The sequence below is a fragment of the Salmo salar genome, chromosome 14, assembly GCF_965601325.2.
Source record: "Salmo salar chromosome 14, fSalSal1, whole genome shotgun sequence".
Classification (NCBI taxonomy): domain Eukaryota; kingdom Metazoa; phylum Chordata; class Actinopteri; order Salmoniformes; family Salmonidae; genus Salmo; species Salmo salar.
In genome coordinates, this window is record NC_138304.1 from 101,100,316 (window position 1) to 101,113,776 (window position 13,461).

The 13,461-nt window shown below is 41.8% G+C and overlaps 1 protein-coding gene across 1 annotated transcript in view; it reads left to right on the top strand.

The window, feature by feature from the left end:
- Window positions 1–6,099: 6,099 nt before the first annotated feature.
- Window positions 6,100–13,461, top strand: part of LOC145850463 (gamma-aminobutyric acid type B receptor subunit 1) — a 30,650-nt gene continuing 23,288 nt past the window's right edge. Inside the window, exon 1 of the mRNA XM_082961424.1 lies at window positions 6,100–6,178. Coding sequence (XP_082817550.1) covers window positions 6,103–6,178 — 76 coding nt within the window. The 5' untranslated portion in view covers window positions 6,100–6,102. The remainder of the gene's footprint in view (window positions 6,179–13,461) is intronic.

The following is a 13,461-nucleotide window of genomic DNA, read 5'->3' on the forward strand; positions in this document are numbered from 1 at the left end:
GTAGTAGCGGTACTAGCGGTAATGGTAGTAGCGGTAATGGTAGTAGCGGTACTAGCGGTAATGGTAGTAGCGGTACTAGCGGTAATGGTAGTAGCGGTACTAGTGGTAATGGTAGTAGCGGTACTAGCGGTAATGGTGGTAGCGGTAATGGTAGTAGCGGTACTAGCGGTAATGGTACTAGCGGTACTAGCGGTAATGGTAGTAGCGGTACTGGCGGTAATGGTAGTAGCGGTACTAGCGGTAATGGTAGTAGCGGTAATGGCGGTAATGGTGGTAGCGGTAATGGTAGTAGTGGTAATGGTGGTAGTGGTATTATTAGTAGATATATTATTGTCCTTACTATTTGTTATTATGTTTTCCTAGTACTATTCACTGCTACCATTTTTATTTTTGTAATTTATATAATTTATTTACATCTATAATATTTTTTAAGTAGCACTATTTAATATTAATATTATTCATTATTTGATTATATATATTTTATGCATTGTTGCTTTGGCAATATTGCAATAAAGCAATTTCAATTTGAGAGAGAGGGAGAGAGAGAGAGGATCCTGCCTGCATGGTCTTCAGCTGGAGCTGGACTCCTAGCTGTCTTCATGCCTCTATCCCCACTTGTATGCCTCTATGAACAGTAGTGTTTGTCTGAAGGAGTGTTACTGTTAACGCTGCATTGCAGCAGAGCAGTCTAACACTACACTAGCCTAGCTACCTTCATACTTAAGTGCGTCCCAAATGGCACCCTATTCCCTATACAGTGCACTGCTTTTGACCAGGGAACATAGGGCTCAAAAGTACTACACTATATAGGGAATAGGGTGCCATTTGGGAAGCACATTCACTTTCCAGTACCAGGCCACCTCGCTCTCTACCCGCTGACAGTCACTAGAAATTCCCCTCAATGCAGCAGGAACCTATAAAGGTGACTGCGTGCTCTGTCATGGTTATACAGTTAGTTCGCGTCTCAAATGGCACCCTATTCCCTTTATAGTGCACTACTTTTGACGAGGGCCCCATAGTGCACTATATAGGTCAATAGGGTGCCATTTGCGACATAGCCATGGGCTTTTAACTGTCACAGCTCTGTTCCAAAGGGTCCTTCACACATGTACAGATGTAGGATCTTAATTTGATCACCCTGTTGTAGGAGAACTTTCGTGCAATGCAGGAAAGGTCGTAGTTTATTTGAGGTTTAAAAAGGCTTTTGATCTTTGTAATTTCCACTTAGAAATGTCAGACTTGATTTTCCCTTAAGAAAAATGTATCAACCCCTACAAAAATGTCCCTATATTTCCTGTTGCAGCATGATTATTTTCCTGCTGTAGCAAAGGAGCGACTCCCACCTGTACAGTTCAAGATGATAATAATGTGTCCAGATCGATTCATTGTCATTTCATGGCTGATTGATGGGCTAATCATAAAGTAAATGAAAAAGCCATTTAATAAAAAATCCAATGTAGGATTTATTTCCAATAAAGGTCCAATGCAACCATCTTTATTTCAATATGAAATCATTTCTGGGTAACAATTAAGTACCTTATTGTGATTTCTTACTGAAGGCAATTTACTAGAGCTGTCTGGGAATGAGGAGGGGAAAACTGAAAACGAGCTCTTATTGGCAGAGAGATTTAGAACTCTCTTTCTTATTGGTCTATTAACAAATGTATTCCATTGAGATTTCACCATGGAAGGCCAGAACTCCATCCCACCAAAACACACAGAAATTTTAGGTGGTCTTTTCAAACAGCTCTTACACTAAAAGGTCATTATCATCATTCACAATTTCATACTACTATTCCGACCTCGTAGTGTGGAAATATATATAAACACAGGAAAAGTACTCGGGACTGTGGGGGAACATATTGCGGCGGCATGCAAAGGTATATGGGTTAGGAGAGATATACCTGTGGTGGGCATGCCAGGATTTGTGGATTTGCACAGTGATTATCTGTAAGTGTTTGGCACATTTTAATATGAAGCATCTGGTCTCTGGTGTGACAGGCTTCGTCCTAACTTGCACCCTACTTACTATGTAGTGCGCTACTTTTGACCAGGGCTCAGATCATAAGTAGTGCACTGCGTAGGAATAGGGTGTAATTTTGGACAGATGCAGATTCACTATGATGGTCCCCTCCCCGGGTTTCGTATCCCAACGGTTGGCTTCGGTGGTGTGTTTGAGTGTTTAATTGTGTCACTTCTGTTGTTGGGCTGGGCAACGCTTAACAAAACACTTTTGCACTCACTCTCTTATACCTCCACTTCTCCGCTTTCATCGAGGCCGTGTCCCAAATGGCAGCTAATTCCCTATGGGCCCTGGTCAAAAGTATAAAGAATTGGCGTGTCACAACCTCCCCCTCAAAAGCACTGGATGAAGTGCACCTAAATAGGCCTGCGCTCTCTGGCTGGCTGACTGGCTCTCTGGCTAGCTGGCTGGCTGGCTCTTTGGCTGGCTGGCTCTCTGGCTAGCTGGCTAGCTGGCTGGCTGGCTCTCTGGCTGGCTGGCTGGCTCTCTGGCCGGCTGGCTCTCGGCTGGCCGGCTGGCTCTCTGGCTGGCTCTCTGGCTCTCTGGCTGACTGGCTGGCTCTCTGGCTAGCTGGCTGGCTCTTTGGCTGGCTGGCTCTCTGGCTAGCTGGCTAGCTGGTTGGCTGGCTCGCTGGCCCGCTGGCTCTCTGGCTCGCTGGCTCTCTGGCTCCATGCAAAGCAAGCAAGCGTTAGTGGTGCATTGATGTATTGCTAATTTAGCCCTATTTCAGACTAGGGCTGGGTCGATGCCTTCGTATATACTGGGCTGGTGGTGAGTCACTGGGCGACAGCAGTAAGGAATAGGACCAGCATACTATTCTGATCATTGAAACTAATGAAATGACAGGGAATGGGACTGGGTCTGGGACTGGGAATGGGAATAATTTATTTTGTTTTTATTTCACCTTTATTTAACCAGGTAGGCCAGTTGAGAACAAGTTCTCATTTACAACTGCGACCTGGCCAAGATACAGCAAAGCAGTGGAACACAAACAACAGAGTTACACATTGGATAAACAAACACACAGTCAATAACACAATAGAAAAATATATATATAGTGTGTGCAAATGTAGTAAGATTAAGGAGGTAAGGCAATAAATAGGCCATAGTGGCGAAATAATTACAATTTAGCAATTAACACTGGAGTGATAGATGTGCAGCGGATGAATGTGCAAGTAGAGATACTGGGGTGCAAATGAGCAACAAAAAAAATAACATGGGGATGAGGTAGTTGGGTGGGTTATTTACAGATGCGCTGTGTACAGGTGCAATGATCGGTAAGCTGCTCCGACAGCTGATGCTTAAAGTTAGTGAGGGAGCTATAAGACTTCAGTGATTTTTGCAATTCGTTCCAGTCATTGGCAGCAGAGAACTGGATGAAAGACAGCCAAAGAAGGAGTTGGCTTGGGGATGACCAGTGAAATATACCTGCTGGAGCACGTGCTACGGGTGGGTGCTGCTATGGTGACCAGTGAGCTGAGATAAGGCGGGGCTTTACCTTGCAAAGACTTATAGATGACCTGGAGCCAGTGGGTTTGGTGACGAATATGAAGCGAGGGCCAGCCAACGAGAGCATACAGGTCGCAGTGGTGGGTAGTATATGGGGCTTTGGTGACAAAACGGATGGCACTGTGATAGACTACATCCAATTTTCTGAGTAGAATGTTGGAGGCTATTTTGTAAATTACATCATTGAAGTCAAGGATCGGTAGGATAGTCAGTTTTACGAGGGTATGTTTGGCAGCATGAGTGAAGGATGCTTTGTTGCGAAATAGGAAGCCGATTCTAGATTTAATTTTGGATTGGAGATGTTTGATGTGAGTCTGGAAGGAGAGTTTACAGTCTAACCAGACACCTAGGTATTTGTAGTTGTCCACATATTCTAAGTGAGAACCGTCCAGAGTAGTGATGCTGGACGGGCGGGCAGGTGCGGGCAGCGATCGGTTGAAGAACATGCATTTAGTTTTACTTGCATTTAAGAGCAGTTGGAGGCCACGGAAGGAGTGTTGTATGGCACTCGTCTGGAGGTTAGTTAACACAGAGTCCAGTGGTTGTTCCACTGGATATCATAAGGTGAATGCACCAATTTGTAAGGCGCTCTGGATAAGAGCGTCTGCAAAATGACGTAAATGTAAATGTAAGTATACAGAATGGTGTCGTCTGCGTAGAGGTGGATCAGAGAATCACCAGCAGCAAGAGCGACATCATTGATGTATACAGAGAAAAGAGTCGGCCCGAGAATTGAACCCTGTAGAGACTGCCAGAGGTCCGGAAAACAGGTGACTGGGAACGGGAATGAGACTGGGTCTTGGGCTGGGAACGGGAATGAGACTGGGTCTTGGGCTGGGAATGGGAATGAGACTGGGTCTTGGGCTGGGAATGGGAATGAGACTGGGTCTTGGGCTGGGAACGGGAATGAGACTGGGTCTTGGGAATGGGAATGAGACTGGGTCTTGGGCTGGGCGGGAACGGGAATGTGACTGGCGCTGGGATTGGGAATGGGAATGAGACTGGGTCTTGGGCTGGGAACGGGAATGAGACTTGCGCTGGGATTGGGAATGGGAATGAGACTGGGTCTTGGGCTGGGAACGGGAATGAGACTGGGTCTTGGGCTGGGAACGGGAATGAGACTGGGTCTTGGGCTGGGAACGGGAATGAGACTGGGTCTTGGGCTGGGAACGGGAATGAGACTTGGTCTTGGGCTGCGAACGGGAATGAGACTGGCGCTGGGATTGGGAACGGGAATGAGACTGGGTCTTGGGCTGGGAACGGGAATGAGACTGGGTCTTGGGCTAGGAACGGGAATGAGACTGGGTCTTGGGCTGGGAACGGGAATGAGACTGGCGCTGGGATTGGGAACGGGAATGAGACTGGGTCTTGGGCTGGGAACGGGAATGAGACTGGGTCTTGGGCTGGGAACGGGAATGAGACTGGGTCTTGGGCTGGGAACGGGAATGAGACTGGGTCTTGGGCTGGGAACGGGAATGAGACTGGGTCTTGGGCTGGGAACGGGAATGAGACTGGGTCTTGGGCTGGGAATGGGAATGAGACTGGGTCTTGGGCTGGGAACGGGAATGAGCCTCGCGCTGGGACTGGGAATGGGAATGAGACTGGGTCTTGGGCTGGGAACGGGAATGAGACTGGGTCTTTGGCTGGGAACGGGAATGAGACTGGGTCTTGGGCTGGGAACGGGAATGAGACTGGGTCTTTGGCTGGGAATGGGAATGAGACTGGGTCTTGGGCTGGGAACGGGAATGAGACTGGCGCTGGGACTGGGAATGGGAATGAGACTGGGTCTTGGGCTGGGAACGGGAATGAGACTGGCGCTGGGACTGGGAATGGGAATGAGACTGGGTCTTGGGCTGGGAACGGGAATGAGACTGGTCTTGGGCTGGGAACGGGAATGGGACTGGCGCTGGGTCGATGCCTGCCCATACACTGGGTAAGTGGTAATCTCGGTTAACCCAGAACTAAAATCTTGGGTAATTTGTCAGATGCTCGAAGTCTGTCCGCGAGAGTTTAGGTAAGTGGTGACTGGACAGTCACTACAGTAGGTGGTAGTGGTGGAGGAAATGGACTGGCACCATACTACTGATGCCATCCAAACTAATTAAATAACAAAGACAGAGACAGGGACTGTAGTTAGATGGAGCTCCCACCATAGTTCTTTGTTCATTAGTGATTATATATGTAACATTTAGCTCTCTTTTATTATACCTCGCCATCTCTCTCTCTCACTGTCTCTTTCTCCCCCCTCTCTTTCTCTGTCTCCCCCCTCTGAATTTGTGGGAACGTTTGTTGCTATCTGAGTCTCTCTCTCTGTCTGTCTCTCTCTCTCTCTCTCTCTCTCTCTCTCTCTCTCTCCGCATGGAGAATTCTCTCTCAAATCCTCTCTCTCTCTCTCTCTCTCTGCCATATTCTCTCTCTCCTCCATTCTCCCTCCCTTCCTTTCTCTTACCCTCCACCTCTTGGTTTCTCTCTGTCTCTTTGTATTATCCATCTTCAGTGTAACTCTCTCTCTCCTTCCCCCCCATTCTTAATATCTCTCCACCTCCCCTCTTCTTTCTGCAGGTGGAGGGATGGCACTGTCATTACTTATTTTAATTGTCTTGGTGTTCCCCTTCCTCACGGCGGCCAAACACAATACAACCACGGGTAATGAATTTTTGCTTTCATTTAAATGTGTGTCTTTGACGTGACAGATGTGTGTGTGAGTGACTGTGTGTGTGTGTGTGCTTGCGTGCTTGTATGTGTGTGTGTGTATGCATGGTATTGTATCTCTGCAATGGTCAAAGGTCCTCCCTCTGTTTTGATGGCTTAGTTTGCATGTATTGGTATTCTTCATATGTATGGACTCCTTTCTCATCAACCAGATCAGTCTGCACATTGGGACAAAAACCACTGTGACTGCTCCTGAGACCACGGCTGTGTCCCAAATGACACCCTATTCACACAGTGCACTACTTTCGTTCAGAGCCCTATGTAGGGAATAGGGTGCCGTTTGGGATGCAGACTAATACCAGAGACATCCAGACAGCCAGCCACCATTTCCAGCCACTTCCAACAGTGAAGGCATGGCAGGCTAGACTAAACCCCAGGGTTAAAAAAAAACAATCGACCACAAACGAGAGAGCGGTGCCATAACACGAATGGACATTTGCTGTGTACATCCGTCGCTTGTTATCACATGTCATAGTGGTATGACACTAAAGCTCTCAGGCAGAATATCTTGTTATACACTCTGTTATATACCCTGTTACATACCCCCTGTTATATACCGTGTTATATACTGTTATACACCCTGTCATTTACTGTGTAATACACCCTGTTATACACTGTTATGTACCCTTTTATATACTGTTATACCCCCTGTTATACACCCTGTTATGCAACCTGTTATATATCCTGTTATATACCCTGTTATATGCTGTTATACATCCTGTTATATATTGTTTTATACACCCTGTTATATACCCTGCTTTATATCCTGTTACATTTACAGTTATACACCCTGTTATGCACCCTGTTACATACCCTGTTGTTTACTGGTATATACCATGTTATATACCCTGTTATACACTCTGTTACATACCCTGTTATACACTCTTATACACCCTGTTATATACCTTGTAATATGCTATTATATACCCTGTAATGTATGCTTATACATACTGTTATATACCATGTTACGTATCCTGTTATACACCTTGTTATACATCCTGTTATATACTCTGTTTAAATGCTGTTATACATCCTGTTATACACCCTGTAATATGCTGTTATACACCCTGTAATATGCTGTTATACACCCTGTTATATGCTCCGTTATATCCTGTTATATACCCTGTTATTTACTGTTATATGTCCTGTTATATACTGTCTTATATACCCTGTTATTTATTGTTATATGCCCTGTTATGTACTGTTATATGCACTGTTATATACACTGTTATATACACTGTTATATACACTGTTATATACTGTTATATACACTGTTATATACTGTTATATACCATGTTATATACTGTTAAATACCCTGTTATACATCCTTTTATTTACCCTGTTATACATCCTGCTAGATACCCTGTTATACACCTGGTTATATACACTGTTATACACCCTGTAATATGCTGTTATATACCCTGTTATACACCCTGTTATATACCCTGTTATTTACTGTTATACATCCTGTTATATACTGTCTTATATACGCTTTTATATATTGTTATATGCCCTGTTATACCCCGTTCTTTACTGTTATATACCCTGTTATATACTGTTATATACCCTGTTATATACTGTTATACACCCTGTTATATACTGTTATACACCCTGTTATATACTGGTATATACCCTGTTATATACTGTTATACACCCTGTTATATACTGTTATACATCCTGTTATATATCTTGTTATATACCCTATAATATACAGTTATGTATCCTGTTATATACCCTGTTATTTACTGTTATACATCCTGTTATATACTGTCTTATATACCCCATTATATAATGTTATACACTCTGTTATACACTCTTTTATACACTGTTATACACTCTGTTATATACCCCCTGTTATACTGTTATACACCCTGTTATATACTGTGTTAAACCCTATTATATGCTGTTATACACCCTGTTATATACCCCCCATTATATACTGTTATATCCCATGTTATATACTGTTAAGCAACCTGTTATATACCCTGTTATATGCTGTTATACATCCTGTTATATACTGTCTTATATACCCTGTTATATACTGTTATATACCCTGTTATACACCCTGCTATATATCCTGTTATACATCCTGTTATATACCCTCTAATATACTTGTATATATCCTGTTATATACTGTCTTATATACTGTCTTATATACTATTAAATACCCTATCATTTACTCTGTTATATACCTTCTTATATACTGTTATATACCCTGTTATATACCCTTTTATGTACTGTTATACACGCTGTTATATACTCTGTTAACACCCTGTTACATACCCTGTTATTTACAGTTATACACCCTGTTATACACCACCCTGTTATTTACCCTGTTATTTATTGTTGTACACCCTGTTATATACAATGTTATATACCCTGTTATTTACTGTTGTACACCCTGTTATATACAATGTTATATACCCTGTTATTTACTGTTGTACACCCTGTTATGCGCTTTTATACACCCTGTTATATACCCCGTTAATTACTGTTTTACACGCTGTTATATACCCTGTTATATACCATGCTATATACCCTGTTATACATCCTGTTATATACTGTGTTTATATACTGTTATACACCCTGTTAAACACCCTGTTATATACCCCATTATATACTGTTATATACCCTGTTATATACCTTGTTATATACTGTTATACACCCTGTTATGCACCCTGTTATATACCCTGTTTTACACCCTGTAATATGCTGTTATATAACCTGTTATATACCCTGTTATACATCCTGTTATATACCCTATAATATACAGTTATACATCCTGTTATATACCCTGTTATTTACTGTTATACATCCTGTTATATACTGTCTTATATACGCTTTTATATATTGTTATATGCCCTGTTATACCCCGTTCTTTACTGTTATATACCCTGTTATATACTGTTATATACCCTGTTATATACTGTTATACACCCTGTTATATACTGTTATACACCCTGTTATATACTGTTATATACCCTGTTATGTTCTGTTGTACACCCTGTTATATGCTGTTGTATACCCTTTTATTTACTGTTATACAACCTGTTGTAAACTGGTGTATACCATGTTATATACCCTGTTATACATCCTGTTGTACATCCTGTTATATACTCTGTTTATATGCTGTTATATACATACCCTTGTAAAACTGACCATCCTACCGATCCTCGACTTCGGCGATGTCATTTACAAAATAGCCTCCAATACCCTACTCAATAAATTGGATGCAGTCTATCAGAGTGCCATCCGTTTTGTCACCAAAGCCCCATATACTACCCGCCACTGCGACCTGTACGCTCTCATTGGCTGGCCCTCGCTTTATACTCGTCACCAAAACCTACTGGCTCCAGGTCATCTACAAGACCCTGCTAGGTAAAGCCCCGCCTTATCTCAGCTCACTGGTCACCATAGCAGCACCCACCTGTAGCACGCGCTCCAGCAGGTATAGCTCACTGGTCACCCCCAAAGCCAATTCCTCCTTCGGCCACCTCTCCTTCCAGTTCTCTGCTGCCAATGACTGGAACGAACTACAAAAATCTCTGAAACTGGAAACACTTATCTCCCTCACTAGCTTTAAGCACCAGCTGTCAGAGCAGCTCACAGATTACTGCACCTGTACATAGCCCATCTATAATTTAGCCCAAACAACTACCTCTTCCCCTACTGTATTTATTTATTTATTTTGCTCCTTTGCACCCAATTATTTATATTTCTACTTGCACTTTCTTCCACTGCAAATCTACCATTCCAGTGTTTTAATTGCTATATTGTATTTACTTCGCCACCATGGCCTTTTTTTGCCTTTACCTCCCTTATCTCACCTCATTTGTTCACATTGTATATAGACTTATTTTTCTTCTGTATTATTGACTGTATGTTTGTTTTACTCCATGTGTAACTCTGTGTTGTTGTATGTGTCGAACTGCTTCGCTTTATCTTGGCCAGGTCGCAATTGTAAATGAGAACTTGTTCTCAACTTGCCTACCTGGTTAAATAAAGGTGAAATAAATAAATACAAATTACACCCTGTTATACATCCTGTTATACACCCTGTTATATACTGGTATATACCGTGTTATATACTGTTATACATCCTGTTATATACTGTCTTATATAACCTGTTATACACCCTGCTATATACTGTTATATACCCTGTTATACATCATGTTATATACCCACTAATATACTGTTTTATACGCTGTCTTATATACCTTGTATATACTGTTAAATATCCTGTTATATACCCTGTTGTATATACTGTTATTTACTCTGTTAACACCCTGTTATATACCGTTTTATATACCCTGTTACATTTACAGTTATACACCCTGTTATATACCCTGTTATATACCCTTTTATTTACTGTTATACACTCTACTATAAACTGGTATATACCATGTTATATACCCTCTTATATACCCTGTTATACTTCCTGTAATATACCCTGTTATACATCCTGCTATATACCCTTTTATATTCCCTGTTATACATCCTTTTATATAATCTGTTTATATACTGTTATACAACATGTTATATACTGTTACACATCCTGTTATACGCCCTATTATATACACTGTTATACACCCTATAATATGCTGTTATATAACCTGTTATACATCCTGTTAAATACTCTGTTATATACTGTTATATACCCTGTTGTATACCCTATCATGTATACAATACATCCTGTTATATACCCTGTAATTTACTGTTATACATCCTGTTAAATACTGTCTAATACCTTTTAAATACTGTTATATACCCTGTTATACCCCGTTATATACTGTTATACACCCTGTTATGTACTGTTATATACTGTTATATACCCTTTTATTTACTGTTATACACCCTGTTATATACTGGTATATACCCTGTTATACATCCTGTTATATACCCTGTTATATACTGGTATATACCCTGTTATATACTGTTATATACCCTGTTATACATCCTGTTATATACCCTGTTATATACTGGTATATACCCTGTTATACATCCTTTTATGTACGCTGTTATACATCCTGTTAAATACTGTGTTATATATCCTGCTATATACCTTTTTATACACCCTGTTATACATCCTGTCATATACACTGTTATACATCCTATAATATGCTGTTATATACTCTGTTATATACCCTGTTATACATCCTGTTATATACCCTATAATATACAGTTATACATCCTGTTATATACCCTATACTCATGCATACCCTGTTATACACCCTGTTATATAACCTGTTATATACCCTGTTATACATCCTGTTATATACCCTATAATATACAGTTATACATCCTGTTATATACCCTATACTCATGCATACCCTGTTATACACCCTGTTATATAACCTGTTATATACCCTGTTATACAGTGCATTCAGAAAGAGTTCAGACCCCTTGACTTTTACACATTTTGTTACGTTACAGCCTTATTCTAAAATTGCTTAAATATTTTTGTTATTCTACACACAATACCCCATAATGACGAAGCGAAATCATCCTTGAGATGTTTCTACAACTTGATTGGAGTCCACCTGTGGTAAATTCTATTGATTGGTCATGATTTGGAAAGGAGCACGCCTGTCTAATAAGGTCTCACAGTTGACAGTGCATGTCAGAGCAAAAAATAAGCCATAAGGTTGAAGGAATTGTCTGTAGAGTTCTGTCGTGGAATTTCTAATCAACGGGAAGAGAGACTGCAGATTCTTTCAAACAACACTTTATCATAAGATTTGCAAAAATGGAGAATCAACTATTCACTCAACAGTGCATAGTTGAAAAGTTCAACGAACAGTGCCGGTTCAATGCTTTTATAGAGAAGACACATACAACCCCTTTCTGTATACGTGGCAGTCAGTAGATAGTGTGTAAAAGGTAATTCGTTGTCTGTGTAAACTTAAGATAGCACAAGGTTGATAGCACTAGGGCTCAACCGTCTAACTGCATTCACAACAACAAATATCCTTTCTGCAAGGTTCCATACATGTGACTTTCTTTAGATAGTAAACCCACGGGATTTCACATGCTGCGGTTGCACCCAAACGTCTCTTAGCTGTAAGCCCAGTCTTATGATTGTCACACCAAGACAAGAGACTATTCTTTAACCTGTTTAGGATAGGGCGCAGTATTTTCACGGCTGGATAAAAAACGTACCCGATTTAATCTGGTTATTACTCCTGGGCGAAAAACAGTAGGGAATTTGGATAGTGATCGATCTGAGAACAATGACACGGGTGCGCGCGTGAACGTGAAGAGTCCATTTTACATTTTCAGTCTTTGAACGAAAACAACGACTCCCGGTCGGAATATTATCGCTATTTTACCAGAAAAATCGCATAAAAATTGATTTTAAACAGCGTTTGACATGCTTCGAAGTACGGTAATGGAATATTTTGAAATGTTCTACCCTTCGGATAGTGTCTTGAACGCAAGAACAAAACACCGCTATTTGGATATAACTATGGATTATTTGGAACCAAAACAACATTGGGTGTAAAGTAGAAGTCCTCGGAGTGCATTCTGACGAAGAACAGCAAAGGTAATCCAATTTTTCTTGAGTTTGGTGAGTGCCAAACTTGGTGGGTGTCAAAATAGCTAGCCATGATGGCCGGGCTATCTACATTTACATTTACATTTAAGTCATTTAGCAGACGCTCTTATCCAGAGCGACTTACAAATTGGTGCATTCACCTTATAATATCCAGTGGAACAACCACTTACAATAGTGCATCTAAATCTTTTAAGGGGGGGTTAGAAGGATTACTTTATCCTATCCCAGGTATTCCTTAAAGAGGTGGGGTTTCAGGTGTCTCCGGAAGGTGGTGATTGACTCCGCTGTCCTGGTGTCGTGAGGGAGCTTGTTCCACCATTGGGGTGCCAGAGCAGCGAACAGTTTTGACTGGGCTGAGCGGGAACTGTGCTTCCTCAGAGGTAGGGAGGCGAGCAGGCCAGAGGTGGATGATCGCAGTGCCCTTGTTTGGGTGTAGGGCCTGATCAGAGCCTGAAGGTACGGAGGTGCCGTTCCCCTCACAGCTCCGTAGGCAAGCACCATGGTCTTGTAGCGGATGCGAGCTTCGACTGGAAGCCAGTGGAGAGAGCGGAGGAGCGGGGTGACGTGAGAGAACTTGGGAAGGTTGAACACCAGACGGGCTGCGGCGTTCTGGATGAGTTGTAGGGGTTTAATGGCACAGGCAGGGAGCCCAGCCAACAAC